At 47.9% G+C, this 20,909-nt stretch overlaps 1 protein-coding gene across 6 annotated transcripts; it reads right to left on the bottom strand.

Annotated features, from left to right (window-relative positions):
- Nucleotides 1-1,928: 1,928 nt before the first annotated feature.
- LOC148686514 (sestrin-1-like) lies at nt 1,929-20,147 on the bottom strand. Of its 6 annotated transcripts, none has more exons than XM_088664404.1 (10): nt 19,974-20,118; nt 15,953-16,027; nt 15,333-15,539; nt 14,155-14,337; nt 13,392-13,616; nt 12,930-13,035; nt 11,802-11,920; nt 11,098-11,288; nt 6,497-6,641; nt 1,929-3,413 (listed from the first exon to the last, which is right to left on the bottom strand). In XM_088664404.1, the coding sequence occupies exons 2-10, from the start codon at nt 15,980-15,982 to the stop codon at nt 3,324-3,326; spliced, it is 1,296 nt and encodes a 431-aa protein (XP_088520530.1). In that variant the 5' UTR covers nt 15,983-16,027; nt 19,974-20,118; the 3' UTR covers nt 1,929-3,323. The 6 variants fall into 6 exon arrangements, with proteins under 6 accessions (XP_088520530.1, XP_088520532.1, XP_088520531.1 ...); XM_088664406.1 differs by lacking the exon at nt 19,974-20,118 and adding an exon at nt 17,495-17,536; XM_088664405.1 differs by lacking the exon at nt 19,974-20,118 and adding an exon at nt 17,019-17,141.
- Nucleotides 20,148-20,909: the final 762 nt, after the last annotated feature.

Here is a 20,909-nt window from a genome sequence, read left to right as displayed (position 1 = left end):
GCTTTGCAACAAACTCACATTAATACTTAACAGTGTTATTATCTGCCCCTTAGAAAATAGGGACATGCTGCCTGAAACATGCAGGACTTCTCTGTTAAGAGCTTTTAGTCATCATCACAGACAAATGCAAAGTAGTTGAAGGAAGCAATTGTGAACTCCCAGGAATTTAGAAGATGCAGCTTGGGTTGTTCTCAGCAGGTGGTTGGCTTGAGAAACTTCCAAGAATAGCACTTTTATTTTGTCAGTAACTTTGCTTTGGTTGTTGTTGGGGAGATCTGTCAACATAGTTATAGGGGGCAGGGATGAAGGGAACATTGGTAGCCCAAACTTTGCCTACCTACAAAGCCTTTTCCTTTGCCCACCTAGCAGTTCGAAAGCATGTCAAAGTGCAAGTAGATAAATAGGTAAATACCTACAGCAGGAAGGTAAATGGCATTTCCGTGCGCTGCTCTGGTTCTCCAGAAGCGGCATGGTCATGCTGGCCATATGACCCGGAAAAACTGTCTGCGGACAAACGCCGGCTCCCTCGGCCAGTAAAGCGAGATGAGTGCTGCAACCCCAGAGTCATTCGCAACTGGACTTAATGGTCAGGGGTCCTTTACTTTTTTTAAATAATGGTCTTGGTTAAGTAAGCCAACCCAAATTAGGCATATATATGTACATTTTAGAACTGATTTATGCCTGGGAAAAGGGCTTCTTCCCAAGCCAGTTTAGTCATCTTCCAAAGCCTTCTGGAAAAACCCTATCCCAAGAACATCCTTTTGGTAGTGGTAGGCTATCCCATCATTGGAATGACCTTCACAAAGAGAGATACAATGGCATTAGAAGCTCTGTCCCAGATGAAGACTTTTGTGTTTTGCTGGGCATTTTAGATAGTGGATGATTTTTTGAATTGAGTTCCATTCTGTTTTGCCTTGATGTATTTCATATATTAATTTTATTCATACTCTAGAATACACACACACACACACACACACACACACAAACTGTGGTACCTCGCTAGACGAACGCCTCGTGACATGGAAAAATTGCAAAACGAAAACATTTTGCGATTTTTTTTGCACACTTGCAAGACGAAGCAGGGTGCCGCAAGGAGGAGAAAGTCAGACCGAGAGCCCGGCTGCCTCGTGCTTCCGCCGCTGCCATCGCCCGGCTTCCGCAGCAGCCGGATCCCCCCTCACTCACCTTAAGCGGCCTGCACACGAACGGGCTGGCTGCCTGGTTGGGCGTGAGGGTCCGGCTGCTGGGGAAGGAGGGAGGGAGCCTCTCCCTGGCCCTCCTCCTGCTCCCCTCTGAAAAACTTCCAGCCATGTCAATATTTTACTTCCCACCAAATATAATCCTTGCAGATGCCCATGAATTACATCCCAAAATGCTGAAGCCTTCAGGAAAAGAGGCCATGCTGCATTACCTGGTAGAAATCTACCGCCACCATTCAGGAATCAACAATAAAACCTTCTCCTAGTGATGTACCCCCCACTTCTACATTGTTTCTTGAGTACACATTAAAAATGGCCAAAGATAAGGGTGAACTGGCCAAGGGACAAAAAGCATTTATTACGAGGAACGACAAGAACACTTTACTCAAAGTTCTTCCTTGGCTGTCAGCCCCAGTTAAGAAGCTAATTTCCCATCCAGGTATTGACGAGGCTGAAACCCACTCAACTTTCAAGAGTGGCAGCATCACATAAACTCTTCTCTCCCCTCTTTTTAAAAGTAATCTTGCATTTCCAGAACAGAGTCCCAACACTGCAAATGGATTCCAGGGGAAAGTTTTGCCAGCACTTTTTGCAAATAAAAGAACACCCCAACTGTAGAGGGAGGAGCAACAAAGCTGTCTTTGCCAGGCTTTCAGCATGCAACATGCTGCAGTTTAAGACACCCCTCCATCACATATACACCCCAAAAGAAAGACAAGAAAGACTCAGTGCAGTGTTGAACAAGTATATTTATAGCAAAAATAGGCTTTTACTCTCTTTCCCACATGATGTTCTGTCCCCCCCCAAAAAAAATCATTTACACAGTAAACAGGTCAGCTGCCGCTGTGTGCACTGAGCCAGCTCCTGACCTCCCTGATGTCTTCAGCTCTTAATGGCCCCTTCCCACCAGCATCTCTCCACCACAAACTCCCCACCACCCTGCCGTGCACAAAGTGAGAGTCTTAGCAAGAGCATTTATAGATTACAGGGAGACCCACCCAGAACCAGCTCCCAGCATCAGACTGTGCTCCTTGGGAGGGGGTAAAAAACAAGGGGATATATATTAGAGGAAACCCACCTTGGGCTGTGATTGAAAGTGTTAAGGAGTGGAATCTGTGGAATCTGTGTAGTTTTGCTACAACCAAAGGCAGAAGGTGTTGGGGAGTCACAGCCCTCTTTCTATGCAGCCATGAAATCAGACATCAGGAAGGGGAAGCAATTGGGACAGCTGGAGTGGCCGGGAGGCAGGCTGAAAAACTGGTAGCGGGTACAACTTTGGGAATATAAAAGAGGGCAGAACTGGAGGCCAGGAAATGACCATTGAGGGCAACTCTAGAAAGAGTAATGGAATGGAATGGAATTCTCTCACTGGAAGAAGCGCTGTAGGCCCACCTGGTGCTTTCTCACCATCATTAGACTCCAACTCCTATCAGCCCTTGTAAATATGGCCAGTAGTCAGAGGAATGATGGGAGTTGTAGTACAGCAAACATTCAGAGGGCATGCCAGGTTAAAGAAGGCTGCTGTAGACCTCCTCCCCCCTGGACTAGTAGGAAGCAAGAAATTCCTTCCCTCAAAGTCCAGGGGCTTATCTTTTCCAGAAGTTTGGCTTAAAGCCACCGACCACCCCAAGTGACAGAACATCCAAGACCCAAAGTGGGCTAAGACATTGGCACAATTATGAGCAGCAGGAATGGCACAAGGCAAGGAAAGGGTCCTCTAATACTGTAAAGGACGCCAGAAACTCAGTAAGAGCTGCTATAACTGGACCAACAATGAATTGCAATGACGACCCCACCCACCCCCATTAAAAACATCTAGCCACCATGTGGCTTTCCACACCCTTTGCAGCACACATCTGCCTGCAGAAGGGGTGCGTGGACAGAAATGGCTCCCAATGCTGTTGGATAGAAAACACCCTTGCATGCAGCCAGCCACCTGACCCAATACTTTCTCTCAGGTCCTCAGAGCTCAGCAATTGCACAAGACAACAGAGGACCACTGTGAGGAAAGGCGCATCTTTCTCTTCACATCTCAAGAGGGGAAGGGAAAGCTATCAAGTAACTGCAGTCGTTGAAATGGCATGGTGCATGAGTCTAAGTCCAGGGGTGCTCGCCTGCAGCCCACTAGGAGACCATGTACTGAGTGATGGCTCGGAGGGCATAGAGCAACTCTGCCTGCAGCCGGGCTTCCAGGATGAGAAGGTTCATGTGGACCTAAAAAGGAGCAGCAGAAGAAGGGATGGTTAGAAAGAAGCTTGACAGGACAGGGGTTAAGTACATGTGAGCTTGTTGGAGCAGGCCAGTGGCCAATAAGATGCCCGTGTGAATCACACAAATGGAACATTAGCTCAACAGTTCTCTTCCTCCATTTTTCATCTTTCCTGAATCTTCCAACATTCATCTCCATTGGAGTTCATTCACAAGTTATAGTGTTATAAGAAACTCATTGGAGCACCAAACTACCAATGGTGGCTACGTCCTCCCTCTACTGTTGGAGGCCGTATGCCTCTGAATACCAGTTGCTGAGAACTGCTGCTAGAGAGATGCTTTCACCATCTTCTTGTGGGCTTCCCATTAAGGCATCTGGTCGGCCACTGTGCTAGACTGGGGGGGGGGGGGCTTTGGGACAGAACCAGGTGGGTTCTCAAGTTCACCCAGCTCACCTCTAAAATACCTGTCCTGCACTATTTAACTATGATTGGACAGAAACATATGAAACTGCCCAATACAGAGTGATTTGAGTGCTGGTCCATCTAGCCTAGCATTCTCAACTCTGATTGGCAGCAGCAGACTCCCAAGGTCTCAAGCAGTGTAGTTTCCCCAGTCTTGCTGCTCAACCTACTGCAGTAGAGCTAGATTGAACCTGGGACCTTATGTATGTAAATAATACTATCTATCCACTAAGCTCTCTAAGCCAGGGGTCAGCAAACTTTTTCAGCAGGGGGCCAGTCCACTGTCCCTCAGACCTTGTGGGGGGCCAGACTATATTTTGGAAAATATATATGAACGAATTCCTATGCCCCACAAAGAACCCAGAGATGTATTTTAAATAAAAGGACACGTTCTACTCATGTAAAAACATGGTGATTCCTGGACCGTCTTCGGGCTGGATTTAGAAGGCCATTGGGCCGCATCCGGCCCCCGGGCATTAGTTTGGGGTACCCTGCTCTAAGCTATTGGACCTGTCATAAGCTCAGTGGTTGAGCGCATCAACTTTTAATTAAGTGTGGTAAATCAAGATCAGCACAGCCTATTAAAATAATCAAACCATTGTTTGTAATCCCTCCCTCCTGTGTTGGGTCATATTTGGACACATTAAATTGCTCACTTAGGTAGGGGTGGGGCGGGGTGGGGGAGGGAAGAGAGGAGAGGAGAGAAACCCAACCTCCTCCTCTCCAATGCCCTCAATCCTGCAGCCTTGATACAAAGGTTAAAAACAAAAAACAAAAAAAACTCCAACAACCTGGCATTTGGTATAAAAAATGATTCATGGACATCCAATTCCCCCAGGGTCTTAAAAATACACAGGGCCAGCCAACTTCTTTGAAAAGGTAGCAGCAGAGAGATTAATGTCTTTGCCAAGTAAGGTGGTTAGATCCTCAGGTTGCAAAGCAGGTGGCTGATTTTGCAAGGCGGAAAAAGAACACAGCCAGCAGTAGAATACACAGAACTATGGGCACATAAGCAAAGCTAACTCAAATAAAAAGCATGGCAAGGTCTGCACGTTGGTGGGGACCCAAAAGTGCAGGTAACACTACTTGTCCAAATCTCTGTCAAGGCCAGCACCATGCTGGAATCTCTCCTCCAGTTTCTCAAAAGTTTTCTAGCCCTGCAGAAGAGGCTCCTGTCCTTTTGCCTCATAAAGATGTCTTTAGCAGAGTGTGCCTGTTGGATTATGAGCTTGCTTATTCATTGCGAGAGGGGTATATTGCACATGTTTTATTTTCCAGCAAATCATCCTGTAGCCTCTCTGGCTGCCCATGCCTCCTAATCTAAAAAAAAAAAGCCCCAAAGGACGAGTCATTGTGGTGTCTCTCTGTGGGCTTTAATGGGCATGGGGGCATCCAGGGGTGCTGCAGAGTTCAGCTGCTGGAGTGTGATGGTTTGTAGAATGAAAGAAGAGTCAACCAACACACACACACACACACACACACACACACACACACACACACACACTTGGGCACCTTAGAAGTGAAGTACAGAATACAAAGCCCCTGCCCCCTACTGATGAGAATTTCACCACACTTTCATCTTCCCTTTAAAATTTTTCAAATGCAGCACAGTATCTTCTTTACTTGTCTTAATAACTGATAAGTATGTTGGAGTGGTGGGGTAAGGAGAGAAAACAAGTATTTTAGGCAGAACAATTTCCCAGCTGCCATTCTAACAGGGTTTTTTTTTTTTGGGTGGGGGAGCATTCTGGATTCACTGCAAGTCCTGTTCAGCCACAGAAGAGGAATGCAAACATCAGCTGAGCGAGAACTGCCTGCACCACATTACCATGATGCTCCAAAAAGAGAGGGCAGGAGGAGAAACAGGCATCCCACCCACCCACCCCTCAACAATTCACCATTGGAGATTTGGTTCTTGTTGCTGTTACTATTGCCTGTAAAATGGATAGAGCCTGGGCATCACCAAGGAGCAGACTAATGCCCCTTTGCCCAAGACACATACAACATTCCCCACTAATAATAAGGTGGCAAATTCAGAAGTGCCAGGATCCCTTCCGGATAGTCACAGACACATACCCACACACCACCCCCTTCTACGATTATACAATGATCTTATAATTATACAGTAAAAGCAATTAGAGATGCATTGTATCCCGATGTGTTGCCTCTCGGCTAGATCTGCTATTTTCTGTGCATGTACATAAGCAAATGATTTGGAGTGCTCCAGTATCTTTTTTTGAATTTAAGTGGTTTCGTTGCACATAAAAGAACTTGCACACTGCTTTCTCAAAAGTGCAGCATATTGTTTTTCCAGTGTTATTAAATGCTCAGCTTTGGAGCATGGAGAACAACTTCTCCTTGGTGTTCTTTTTGATGCTCCTCCTCCAGAGTGACCCTGGGAGCCCATCCTAGGTGGCTGAATTCACCTCCTTTCACTCCCGATTGGCTCCAGTCAGCACAAAGGGAGAGAAGACATTTTCTCAGTGGCTAAAAAGCTCCCCTTTCATGCTGACTGGGCAGCTTCAGGACCATGAGGTAGAAACAGTAACGAGTCTTCAACCCCCTGCAATCCCGGACCACCACACCTCTGTCCTCCATCCACTCACAAATCCTGCTATCTCTAACCTTTTCACTGTGCTTGAACTGCTTCCAAAAGTGCATGAACGTCTCCTGATCCAACTTCTCTGGGGTGCAAGTCACAGTTTTTATGTAGAGCTTGAGTATCCGTTCCAGGAGCTGGTTCACCTCTGAGTAGTCGTAATCATCATACCTGGAATGGAACGACAGTTACACAGGAGCTGGCAACTCACCCTAAACACACGTCAGTTTCAAGCCAGATTCCAAGATGCCCTGGGAGACCAGGAATTCTGCCTGCTTCTTCCTCAGCTGAAGCTTAGGAAACTAAAACAAAACATTTGCTGGAGCCCAGGAGAATGATCTGGTCCAAACCCTCCTGTCCCTGAAAGGCAGCTGGCTCTCCAGTCCCTGAACATACACACATACAGGAGAAACAGAAGCTCCAAATCCTTTACTGCAGGGATGAGGAATCTGCAGCCCTCAAGACTCTTGCCCAGATCCATAGAATGCACCATGCACCCACCTCGGGTGCTTTTCCCTGGCTGGCATGTCTCTTTTTGCTCTTTGTTTCTATTTTTGTGAATTTTTGTATTTTGAAATGTTTGAAAATCAATAAATATTATTTGGGGGGAAAAGAAATGGGATAATTGCTCATGCTAGGATGTAGAGCTGAGAAGGAATTTGCAGATGAGCTAGCATTAGGTATGACTGTTTTGGGAGGGGTGTGGGAAGGCCATTCTGCCAAGGCCAGATTAAGACCTTTAGACGCCCTAAGCACTTACAGTCATACCATGGTTGTCAAACGCCTTGCAACTCGGACGTTTTGGCTCCCAAACACCGCAAACCCAGAAGTGAGTGTGCCAGTTTGCAAACGTTCTTTGGAACCTGAACATCCAATGTGGCTTCCGATTGGCTGCAGGAAGCTCCTGCAGCCAATCGGAAGCTGCGTCTTGGTTTTCAAACGTTTTTGGAAGTTGAACGCACTTCTGGAATGGATTCCATTTGAAAACCAAGGTATGGCTGTAAAAGATTTTAGTGCCCCCATATATATCTCTAATTCAGAAAATAAACAATAACTGTATGTTATTAATCTCTATTATTGCTTCATGGATCAATGCCTTGTCGTGGCGAAGGGGCTTGAATAACTCAGAGAAGCTATGAGCTATGCCATGCAGGGCCACCCAAGATGGACAGGTCATAGTGGAGAGTTTTGACTAAACGTGATCCACCTGGAGAAGGAACTGGCAAGCCACTCCAGTATCCCTGCCAAGAAAACTCCATGGACAAAGACAACAGGCATATAAAAGTTATGACGCTGGAAGATGAGCCCCTCAGGTCAGAAGGCGTCCAACATGCTACTGAGGAAGAGTGGAGGACAAGTACAAGTAGATTCAGAGCTGATGAAGCGGCTGGGCCAAAGCCGAAAGGACGCTCAGTTGCGGATATGCCTGGAAGCGAAAGGAAAGTCCGATGCTGTAAAGAAAAATATTGCATAGGAACCTGGAATGTAAGAAGCATGAATGGAGGTAAGCTGGACGTGGTCAAAAATGAGATGACAAGAATAAATATCGACATCCTGGGCATCAGTGAACTAAAATGGAAGGGAATGGGCGAATTCAGTTCGGATGACTATCATATCTACTACTGTGGGCATGAATCCCGTAGAAGAAATGGAGTGGCCCTCATAGTCAACAAAAGAGTGGCAAAAGCTGTAATGGGATGCGATCTCAAAAATGACAGAATGATCTCGATACGAATCCAAGGCAGACCTTTTAACATCACAGTAATCCAAGTTTATGCACCAACTACCGGTGCTGAAGAAAGTGAAATTGACCAATTCTATGAAGACCTACAACACCTTCTAGAAATGACACCAAAGAAGGATGTTCTTCTCATTACAGGGGATTGGAATGCTAAAGTAGGGAATCAAGAGATAAAAGGAACAACTGGCAAGTTTGGCCTTGGAGTTCAAAATGAAGCAGGGCAAAGGCTAATAGAGTTCTGTCAAGAGAACAAGCTGGTCATCACAAACACTCTCTTCCAACAACACAAGAGACGACTCTACACATGGATATCACCAAATGGGCAGCATCGAAATCAGATTGATTATATTCTCTGCAGCCAAAGATGGAGAAGCTCTATACAGTCAGCAAAAACAAGATCTGGAGCTGACTAACTCAGATCATCAGCTTCTTATAGCAAAATTCCAGCTTAAACTGAAGAAAGTAGGAAAAACCACTGGGCCAGTAAGATACAATCTGAATCAAATCCCTTATGAATACACAGTGGAAGTGAGGAACAGGTTTAAGGATTTAGATTTGGTGGACAGAGTGCCTGAAGAACTATGGATGGAGGCTCGTAACATTATACAGGAGGCAGCAACGAAAACCATCCCAAGGAAAAGGAAATGCAAGAAAGCAAAATGGCTGTCCAACGAGGCCTTACAAATAGCGGAGGAGAAGAGGCAAGCAAAATGCAAGGGAGATAGGGAAAGATACAGGAAACTGAATGCAGATTTCCAAAAAACAGCAAGGAGAGACAAGAGGGTCTTCTTAAATGAACAATGCAAAGAAATAGAGGAAAACAATAGAATGGGGAAAACCAGAGATCTGTTCAAGAAAATTGGAGATATGAAAGGAACATTTCGTACAAAGATTACCATAATCAAGGACAAAAGTGGTAAGGACCTAACAGAAGCAGAAGACATCAAGAAGAGGTGGCAAGAATACACAGAGGAATTATACCAGAAAGATATGGATGTCTCGTACACCACCCCAGGTAGTGTGGCTGCTGACCTTGAGCCAGACATCTTGGAGAGTGAAGTCAAATGGGCCTTAGAAAGCACTGCTAATAACAAGGCCAGTGGAAGTGATGATATTCCAGCTGAACTATTTAAAATTTTAAAAGATGATGCTGTTAAGGTGCTACACCCAATATGCCAGCAAGTTTGGAAAACTCAGCAATGGCCAGAGGATTGGAGAAGATCAGTCTACATCCCAATTCCAAAGAAGGGCAGTGCCAAAGAATGCTCCAACTACCGCACAATTGCGCTCATTTCACACGCTAGCAAGGTTATGCTTAAAATTCTACAAGGCAGGCTTAGGCAGTATGTGGACCGAGAACTCCCAGAAGTGCAAGCTGGATTTTGAAAGGGCAGAGGAACCAGAGACCAAATAGCAAACATGCGCTGGATTATGGAGAAAGCTAGAGAGTTCCAGAAAAACGTCTACTTCTGCTTCATTGACTATGCAAAAGCCTTTGACTGTGTCGACCACAGCAAACTATGGCAAGTTCTTAAAGAAATGGGAGTGCCTGATCACCTCATCTGTCTCCTGAGAAATGTCTATGTGGGACAAGAAGCTACAGTTAGAACTGGATATGGAACAACTGATTGGTTCAAAATTGGGAAAGGAGTACGACAAGGTTGTATATTGTCTCCCTGCTTATTTAACTTATATGCAGAATTCATCATGTGAAAGGCTGGACTAGATGAATCCCAAGCAGGAATTAAGATTGCCGGAAGAAATATCAACAACCTCAGATATGCAGATGACACAACCTTGATGGCAGAAAGCGAGGAGGAATTAAAGAACCTTTTAATGAGGGTGAAAGAGGAGAGTGCAAAATATGGTCTGAAGCTCAACATCAAAAAAACCAAGATCATGGCCACTGGTCCCATCACCTCCTGGCAAATAGAAGAGGAAGAAATGGAAGCAGTGAGAGATTTTACTTTCTTGGGCTCCTTGATCACTGCAGATGGTGACAGCAGTCACGAAATTAAAAGACGCCTGCTTCTTGGGAGAAAAGCAATGACAAACCTAGACAGCATCTTAAAAAGCAGAGACATCACCTTGCCGACAAAGGTCCGTATAGTTAAAGCTATGGTTTTCCCAGTAGTGATGTATGGAAGTGAGAGCTGGACCATAAAGAAGGCTGATCGCCGAAGAATTGATGCTTTTGAATTATGGTGCTGGAGGAGACTCTTGAGAGTCCCATGGACTGCAAGAAGATCAAACCTATCCATTCTTCAGGAAATCATTCCTGAGTGCTCCCTGGAAGGACAGATCGTGAAGCTGAGGCTCCAATACTTTGGCCACCTCATGAGAAGAAAAGAATCCTTGGAAAAGACCCTGATGTTGGGAAAGATTGAGGGCACTAGGAGAAGGGGACGACAGAGGACGAGATGGTTGGACAGTGTTCTCGAAGCTATGAACATGAGTCTTACCAAACTGCGGGAGGCAGTGCAAGACAGGAGTGCCTGGCGTGCTATGGTCCATGGGGTCACGAAGAGGCGGACACGACTAAACGACTAAACAACAACAACCGTGTGTGCGTATGTATGATTTTTTTTCATTTATTGTAAGAGGCTTTATTGTGGAACCTCGTTCAGCTGCACCATATGGTCCATGGTGGTTAATCCAGCAATGGGAAATTTATGTGGTGCCTCCTTTCCCCCAATGCCCCAAAGAGGTGCTTATTTTGCTTAGTGGCTAATCCAGCCCTGCATCCATAAAGTATGTGGCCTGGCTTGCTTTCTAAAGCCCCCCGTGGATCAGTTCCACACTGGTCAGGGAAGGGAAGGGGGTGTTCTTGGACAAGAGCTTGGTCCCCCACAGAGCACAGGAGAGACAGGCAAAGGAAGTGATTACCTGATGCCGAACATAGAGTGGATGTAGTTCCACACGCCACGCTTGAATGTGGCTGGGTCACAGCCCTGCCGCTTCGCCAGCGCACAGCTCTGAAGCCTGTGGACCTTCTGGAACTTGTCGTCTAGCAGAAACCCAATGTCCGTGTACAACCTGTTCACCAGTGAGAAGCCGTGGTCTGCCCAGGAGTAATCCTGCCAAAAAGAAAAGAAGAAAAAAGGTGGGGCAAGAGAAAGGACGGATTAGGAAAGGCAAAGCCAGGATGCCACCAGCAGCCCCCAATGCAGGCTGGGGAGGACCAGCAAGGTTTCTGTGCCTATTCTCTCCCCCGCAACTGTGCAGGACATTTTCAGGTGGCTCACACTCGAGCACAGCCACTTTAATGCAGCACCTTTGTAACATTTGTGAAATTTTTCTCAAAATATTCTGCAATTGCATTGTAGAGTGATGTTGTGTTTTGAGATTCCACATATTTAGTGGTTTTTACTATTTTTGTTTATTTCGCTATGAAATTCATTGTTGCTGAATCAGGTGACTCAAAATGTGGAATTTATCACCATCATTATTATCACCATTAGCAGCAGAAGAAGCAGTACGGAATGCAGAATTTTGAATTTTTTTGCATGGGTTTCAGTTGACATGTGCAACCTGCTCAGAGGTTGAAATATTAAAATGGTTGTGTAAATTAAAATGTAATAAGCATGTACCTGCACACAGAATATCTGTGGTTGGTTCTCATTAAGCTGAGCAAAGTCCTGGTACCCAAAACTGGGGTCTTCAATGAAGCAAGAGATGTCTGTGGTGCCCGAGATTTCACCATTGCAAGCTGGAAGCCAGGCACATATAAGCAAAAGGGGGGGAAAGAAAGAAAGCTGCATTGAAAGGAAAAGGAGAGGGGCCTTGGAGAAAAAGCAGGGGGAAATGTATGCATGCATGCATGGGAGTACTGAATTTACTCCCTGCATGCAGAAATGTCTCCACCCAGAATGTTCTGTTGCAGTTATTTGCCTTACCTAAATGGAGGTTGCTCCATGTGGGCAAACAGGCAGTGCCCAGTGCCCCACTAAACTCAGTCTGTTTTCAGCTGCCCCCATCTGCCTGCCATCATGCTTACTACCAGTCATAAAGGTAAAGGGACCCCTGACCATTAGGTCCAGCCGTGACCGACTCTGGGGTTGCGCGCTCATCTCGCATTATTGGCCGAGGGAGCTGGCGTACAGATTCCGGGTCACGTGGCCAGCATGACTAAGCTACTTCTGGCGAACCAGAACAGCATGGAAGCAGAGTTTACCTTCCCGCTGTAGCGGTACCTATTTATCTACTTGCACTTTGACATGCTTTCGAACTGCTAGGTTGGCAGAAGCTGGGACCGAGCAATGGGAGCTCACTCCGTAGCGGGGATTCGAACCGCCAACCTTCTGATCAGCAAGCTCTAGGCTCTGTGGTTTAACCCACAGTGCCACCCGCGTCCCTACTACCAGTTCTATGACTGACTACTAGTCATAGAACCATACAATTGTAGAGTTGGAAGGGACCATGAGGGCCATCTAGTCCAGTCCCCTGCAATTAAGAGCCTCATGTTCTACAGACTGAGCTTTCCCAACCGAGATGATGGCAATGCCTGCCAGCTTCCTCCTCCTTGGTTTCAGCGTTGGCCTTGTCAAACACAGCAGGGAGGAGGAAGGGGTGGGAGTGGAAGCAGCTGGCTCTCCCTGCCATGGGCTCTGGCGCCATCTACTGTTGGCCTCCCTGCCTTCCACCCCACCCCACCAGTGCCAAAGAGTGGCTGCCACCACTGGCATCCACCAGTGTCCAACACCCTTCTCAGGCATTACCTTCTTCCCTCTCAGGCGTTCTCATCTCCTCTCGTGCCTCATTCTCCACTTTCAGCTTGTGAATGCGCTCTCGTAGAGACTCCAGCTCCACACAGGAATCCATAGACTTCAGGTTGGGGGGGGGGGAGAGAGAAACACCAAAGAGTTTTGCTGGCTCCCAGTCCAAGGAGGGCTCCTCCCCACCCAACCACAGTCATGATGATCACAGTCTGACCAGGGGTGCATCAAGTGTTGTCTACACTGACTGGCAGTAGCTTTCCAGGGTTTCAGGCAGGGGATTTCTCTAGTCCTACCTAGAGATGCTGGGGATCAAACCTGCAACCTTCTGCATGCAAAGCAAATGCTTCACCAATGAGCCACAAATCCCACGTTTCAAGTACAGAATATTCCTGCCTGTTCACTATGCCCACTTCTCTGTATACCCCAACCTCCCTTCCCCAGCCCCCAGAGCATCATGTGCACCTTCTTGCGGTTGAGATGAAACACATCCTGGCTGCAGCCATTGTTGACTTCACAAAAGCACAGGCTTCCCGGCAGCGGCAGCTTCAGCAAGCCATCTGATGGGAAGTCTTGTTCACAGCCGCATCCAAAGGCAAAACTGGCCAGTGCATGGTAGTGGGCAAGGAGCACAACAGCATGGACCAGTTCCGCCAGGGACCAGCTCTGCTCCCTGATCTTCAGCAGCTTCTGAAAGGGGAGAACAAGGAGGAGAAAATCACCTCTCTGAATGCAGCCAGTGGCCTCAGTTCCCAGGAACCCCACATTCCAGACACGGAAAATCTCTCATGCAGCTGTCAGAATGCTTCATTTAATCTGTGCCCTTAAATTTATTCCAGCTGCCTGTTTTAAGTTAGGCTTCACACCCGCTTGCCAGTATTTCAGTTGTGGCTGCCATTTATCTTAACATTTTGACAGAATTGCTTCATTGTGTATTTTGTATTATGTGTGTTTATTGTGTGCAGTTGGTTTTAAAGTTGTAAACTTGCTTAAAAGCCAATTTAGGCAGCATACAGATTTAATAATGATGATCCTAGTAATATTATTAAAATAATAATCAAAGAATTGCAATGGAAAAGTTTGAGTCAAATGAATTATTATTAATGCATGTGCAGAAGCAGGTGTGAGCACAAAGGCCTCTGCTGTATTTACAATGGGGACAAATGGAGACTCCTAACTGTATCGCCATTCCTTGCTAGATTCCTTCTGCACAGCCCCACGGTGTTACCTCAAAGTGCTCCTTGCCAATGAGCCATGGCTGGTGTGCCAGGATCTTGTTAATCTTGCTAAGTCTGTAGAGTTTCGGGGGGATGTAGTCTAAGCCTCTCAGCCACAGAGGGTCACCACCCACCCTCAGGAACTGCAGTGCATGTAGATTCACTAAGTATCGACACCGGTGCCGGGCAGCTGCCTGCAAGAGACGCAACAGGCACATTAAACACACTCAGAATCATAGAAATGTAATGCTGAAAGGGACCCTGAGGGTCATCTCATCTAACCCGCTGCAATGCAGGAATCTCAGCTCAAGCATCCATGACAGATGAGCACCCAAACTCTGCTTAAAAGCCTCCAAGGAAGGAGAGTCTATAATCTTCCAAGGGAGTCTGTTCTGCTTGGCCCATGAGGATAGGCATCTTGAACCTTAGTGCAATGTGCTTTTCATATAGGGGCTATTTTGGAGGCAATGCAGGAAGAAGGCAACTGGCATGTATACCCAGTTGTGCAGCACCCCTGAGGTGCTCCACAAGTGCTATAAAGGTCTGGGCAGCAGAGGATGCTCCATGAGGAGAGGTGGGGCACTGCCTCCCTAACCTCAGCTTTCCTTCAGCCAGACCCCATGTATCCATCTTTTTTACTAGTCCGGAGGGTGGCACTGGCTGCCAGCTCCCTCATCCTTATCCTCATAGGGAGAAAGACAGCTACAAAGCCTAGAATTAAGTTGGCTCTGCCTTTCATAGACCCTGTTGCTTTTGCCTCCTACCTTAAACCCTCACCAGACCCAATGGGCAAGAGACAACACAGGGTTATGAGCAGCTCCAAACCAATAACAGCAAACTGGTGTGTAAAATGGGGAAAGTGTGGGGTGGAAGGGCTGGCTGAGACCAACAGCTGTAGCAAACAAATGAAACCCACCGAGAGAGAGAGAGAGAGAGAGAGAGAGAGAGAGAGAGAGAGAGAGAGAGAGAGAGAGAGAGATTGGCACCGGAACCAGCTTTGGTTACTCCAGAAGTTTTGGACTACAACACCTGTTCTGGCTGGGGCTGATGCAGTCCAAACAGGTTGGAAAAGACTGGCTTGTGCTAACAGGCAGGTGCCAAGCAAGCTCTTGTTGGAGCCTGGAATGCGAGTGCACCTGGCCCTTTAAGCCAAAAGTGCTACATTGAGGGCTGGCTCCCCCTCACTCACCATGATGGCGATGTAGTGGCGGCAGTAGAATGGCAGTGGCCCGTCCATGTGCAGTAGGTAGTGTTGCATCCGGAGGAAACTGTCCAGGTATTGCGGGTGATATCCCATCTGTTGGCTTATGGCTTCGAGGCACCTATGGCTAGCCAGGGCTTTCACAAAGAGCATGTGGGAAGTCCGCTCTTTGTCACCAGCACTCATCTTTGCTACCTGGGAAGGTAGGGAGGGGAAGGGGGGAATGAGAAATGTGCTTTGTGTCCCCCAGCTGCTCTTTTTGGGAACAGGAGAAGAGGGTGATAACAAGAAGAAGTTGACAGATGTAGCGAGAAAGTGAAATTGCAAGCTCATGGAACTCAACGTGTCTCAAGGGCAGGAGTTGTTTTTATTACTGATTAAACTTGTTGGGGTGTTGGAAGCTGCCTCATACCGAGTCAGACCAGTGGTCCATGTCACTCAGTATCTTCTGCAATGGGAACCTTCTGCAGCCCAGGGGCCGCGTTCCCTTCTGGGCAATCTCCGAAGGGCCACATGCCAGAGGTGGGTGGGGCCAGAAGCAAAAGTAAGAGGAGCAAAGACTGAAAATTTTATGTTTGTATGGTAGGCTAGATCCTACACACACTCACCAAATCCTCAATATCCTCTATATCCTCCATCCAGAAAACCAAGAAGCATTATGAGAGTTCAAGGGTACATTCCAGCTAGGCAAAAAACAAACAAAACAGTTTGGATTTGAAGCAAGATCAGTGAAGGGTGCAGCGTGGGGGGGGGGAGTTCCAGGGGTCAGAACCAGGAGTGGAGGGTCACATCCAGACCCCTAGCCTAAGGTTTCCCACCCCTTCTCTACACTGACTGGGAACAATTTCCCAAGGTTTCAGACCAGAGCCTTTTGCAGTTCTCCTGGGAGAGACCCAGAATTGGACCTGGGACCTTCTGCAGGCAAAAGAGATGCTCTGCCACATGAAGATTCCCAGGTGCGTAACCATTGCAATGCACAAATCAGTACAAGAAGCATACAACCAAAAACAGATACGACAAATTATTAAAGAAAGCCGAGCATCATGTTATCAAAAGATCAAACAGCCCAACAGCAAGTCTAAACAACAGTCATTCCCATTGGCCCAAGAAACCAACTGCATCTTAATCTGTTGCTTAATATGGTAGGGGACAATGGGATCTCTGTGGAAAGAGAGAGTGCATTCTCTCTGAGGTGCCCAAAGAGAAAATGCCCTTCTCTGGGAAGTTGACAGGGTGTTAAAGGAAAACATATAATTGGGTACTTAGTGTGTTCAGGGCTGCACACAGTTCTGGACTATAAATAAGTGCATGCCATGTTTTAATAGAGTCTGGTTGCTGCATCAGAGCAAGGGTCCATCACTTTGCATCTCACAACAGCCAGCTAGATACCACTGGGAAACCCACAAGCAGGATACAAGGGTGCTGACACAAAACAAGTTTTATTTTGCCACCATGTAGAAGCAATGCACCATTAAGTCTAATCGCACTAAATTCTGTTACGTCTATTTCTTCTAGGGAAGAGTGAAGGGAGAGGAAAATGTATCACTGAATTCTTCCCTCCCAATCAGAAGACAACAGATTCAGCCCCCCAAACCCTACACATAATGTCACCAATCACTGCACAGGTCAATTTACACCCTATTGAGGACTAGAAGCTCATTTCTCCCCACTTACTTTTTTTAATGAAAGCCAAGGTTCTTCGGATACCTTCCTTGAACAAACTACTCAAAGCAGGCATTTCTCAGCAGTGATTCTGCCATGGAGGGCACCTTCCTACAAGTCCCTGTATCTCAAAGCCCAGGTTCACATGCATTTTACCTTCCAGCCTACTCCCTGAAATCTTCAGCTGGTCTTACCAAGCCAGAGAGCTCATGCCTCCCACTTTCACTCAGGGGAGGGGCTCAATCTGCCCCATAAGCAGATTTTGAGCTAACCCAACAGATAATGCTAAAATTCTGTATCAATCGCAGGTGCCTAACAGCATCGCTTGTCTGCCACAGCAATACAAACAACATCCCCTCTCAGTCTGCAATGAGCTATGGGTAACATTAAGGCAAGTCTTGTGTAGTCCATTTAAGATCTGGGAAGTCGGCCCACCCACCTACCCACCCAGGGCTTTGGGGCTTTTCTACCACTACCCGCTCACTCACCCATATGCATCAATGCTGGAACTCATGGCAAGTAGACAGAGCAAAGAAGGAGGAGGGGACAGTGGAAAATCACTCAGTTTCACATATCCAGGCGGAATACCCCACTCCTTCAGAGTCTAGCAGGGCTTTAAAATAACATTCCTGAACTCTAAAATAAAATTAGAAAAAGCAACACCGGGAAGTGATGTGGCAATGGGGTCAGTGGAAGTGCCAAAGGCTGGCCTTTGAGCCTCAGGAACTTCAGAGACTCCACCTGGTCAGGACTCTCCAGTCTCCTGCCCACACCAGGAGATCCTAGGGAGAAAAAGGGGAAATAGCCACACCAGAGTTCTGTGCAAGCTACTCACAGCAGTCTTGTGCCAGAGTTCAGTTCAGACGGAGCTCACTGCAGCTCCTGCTTTATTTTTAACATGCCCTGAAAGGAGGGGTCTAGGCTCTCGCCTCCCCCCCCCCATACATACACACATTCTCCATTTTCCTGATGAATAAGTAATCTAGTAAGCTATTGGTGCTGGAGATGCCCTCTCTTTCTGTATATACAACATACATATAAAGCACACCCTCTTCCCAAAGAGAACCCTGGGAACTGTCACACACCCCTCAAAGAGTTACAGCTCCCAGCACTTTAAACTACAGTTCCCGGCATTCCTTTTCCTTTTGGAGGGGAGGGAGGAATGTGTTTTAAATGTATGGTGTGGATGCAGCCTAGATGCATGCAAGTGTGATGGACCACCACCACTCTGCTTTGGGAACAGATGGAATTCTTTGGACCAAGGTGCAGATGAATGCCAACCAGTTCTTACAAATGTTTGTGCTACTCAGAGAAGAGTCCATTAAAATTAATGACCCTGAATAACTTAGGTTCATTCATTCCGATGTGCCTACCCTGAGAAAAACTTTCAACCCAATATGAAGGGGGGGGCACCCCAACATCATTTTACAGAATTGTTTCGAACAAGTGGCAGATTAACCACCAAGGGAACAACAACAACAACAACGAGAACACAAAGATAGGCTGATATGTGTTTTGGCGGAGCAGGCTCCACAGTTTAGTTTACCAGGGTGATCCCCCCCCCATCTCCCCAAACACCCGACATGCAGAAGCCAGACAACCTCCATCTTCAAGTGAGAGAATTATAGACAAGGGGGTGCACGCTGGGGAAGCGAGAGGTCTATATCTCCAAATAAAGTGAATCACTACGAAGAGCACGGACAGCAACAGCACCAAAATGGGGGAGTGTGCGGTGGTCTCTGTAGGCCGGTGCAGAAACATTGAGTTCCCTTTTAAAAAAGCTTTCCAAAACGCAACATCTCGGGGAAACCCCGAAGAACACGCCCCCTCTTGAAGCCTTAGCAGCAGCTGGACCAGTGACGGCCCACTCTCCCGTCCCGGTAGCGGCCCCATTGTCTCCCTGCCGGCGCGCCCCCCCCAATCCATCCATCCATCCATGCACCCACCCACCCACCCCCGCCGCAGCGAGCGGGCCGCAGCGCCCCCTAGCCGCACCACCGACGAAACGCAGGAGGAAAGAGAGAAAAACAACTTTGATTGGCAGCGCGGGGAGGCGGAGGAGGAGAAAGAAGAAGGAGAAGCGGCGGCAGCAGCATCCCGCATCCCTGCCTCTGCCGCCCGGACTAGGACAAAGAGAGCGGCGGAGGCCGAACGCACACAGGCAGCGCTCCAGGGACGCACGGGATGGGAAGAAGGGGAGGGAGAAGCAGGGCTGCAAGCGCCATGCCTCTCTCCCCGTACACCCGTTTCCTGAGGGGTCCTAATCCTGAGAGTCAGCAGAGATCCTTCTACGCCCCACGCCCGCCCCCGATTCTCCAGCCCTTAGGAGGTTCAGATACGCCAAGAAAGCAAAGCAAGTGGGGGAAGGGCACTCTGGGGACGCGAGGTCCAGGGACCCCCCCCCAACACACATACAATTAAAGAGAAAAAGTCCACCGCAGGGTTTTTTGTGGGGGGAAGGTGGGGACACAACACGCACGTTCCAGCTGCAACTTCAACGGCTCGAGTGCTTTTGAGAAGCGGGGATCCGTAGCATTAGCCCTCTGTCAGGAGTGGACTGGAGGAGGGGGCGTGTGCACCCCATCCGACCGGCGCGATTGACTCGCGAGCAAACGCCGGCGGAGCTTGGAACCCTTTGCTTGCTCTAGAAATTGCACCCTCCTCTGACCCGGCTGCCACAAGAATCCCTTTTAAGTGAACCCCTTCGGACGAGGCTTCAGCGCCCCAAACCGGTCACCTCGGGGGAGGTTGTTCTACGGACGTGGTGGAATTTGCAAGCGCGGAGGGTCTGTGGAATGAGTTTGTTGGTTGTGCCGCTGCTGCAGCATTTAAGCTGTGGAAGCAGGAAGAGAGCCCGAAGTGAGCGTGATTTTAAATGAGGGGACTTCTGCACCCCTTTCCCTCGGGGGTCTCCTTGAGCCCTGCAAAGACAGTCACTGCCAGCATCTCAGAGGATCTCCCTCTTACCTGCAGACTATGGCACTGTTTTCCGCGGGGATGTTCCGTGCTAGCGGGGCAGAGTATCATTTTCACCGGCCTGCCGGGTTTTCCTTCCTCACTGCATGGATACGGCCACTACCGGACTCTGAGCCGCGGCCAACCGGCGAAGCTTACAAGCCCGGACAGCCTAGCTGGAGTTAAGAGGAGAAGGGGCGTGGCCCACCTCCCAACGCTGTCCAAACACTGCAGAGGGGCGGAGCCGAATGAGGACTCCTGGCCTATCCCGGGCGGCGGGGTGGGGCATGGGGAGCCTTGCGGCAGGAGGCTTGCGTAACCACGTGGGTCCGAATGGAAAGTTACCTGCCCGTCAAGAGCCTAGTCCCCGCCTATTTAGGTGAAAGGGGCGGGGCCAAGTTTCCAGCGTGGTATTCCTTGACAGCTCTTAAAGGAGTCGCGCCTTATTTTTGCATGTATGTTTTTATGCATGTGTGCATGTTACTCTGCGTGCGTGCGTACGTGTGCGCGCTTGTATGTGTATGTGCATGTGGCTAGCTTCCTCCTATTAGTTATTCTGTCCACTCTTTGTTTTTCTGTTTTTAGCTCCAATGTATATTACTGCAATAGTTTCCTGTATACATACCGTTGTTGTTGTTTAGTCGTTTAGTCGTGTCCGACTCTTCGTGACCCCATGGACCATAGCACGCCAGGCACTCCTGTCTTGCACTGCCTCCCGCAGTTTGGTCAAACTCATGTTCGTAGCTTCGAGAACACTGTCCAACCATCTCGTCCTCTGTCGTCCCCTTCTCCTAGTGCCCTCAATCTTTCCCAACATCAGGGTCTTTTCCAAGGATTCTTCTCTTCTCATGAGGTGGCCAAAGTATTGGAGCCTCAGCTTCACGATCTGTCCTTCCAGGGAGCACTCAGGGCTGATTTCCTGAAGAATGGATAGGTTTGATCTTCTTG

The sequence above is a fragment of the Zootoca vivipara genome, chromosome Z2 (genome assembly GCF_965207765.1).
Source record: "Zootoca vivipara chromosome Z2, rZooViv2.hap1.1, whole genome shotgun sequence".
Taxonomy (NCBI): Eukaryota; Metazoa; Chordata; class Lepidosauria; order Squamata; family Lacertidae; genus Zootoca; species Zootoca vivipara.
The sequence above is the reverse complement of the archived record's forward strand: the minus strand, read 5'-3'. Positions and strand labels throughout refer to the sequence as shown.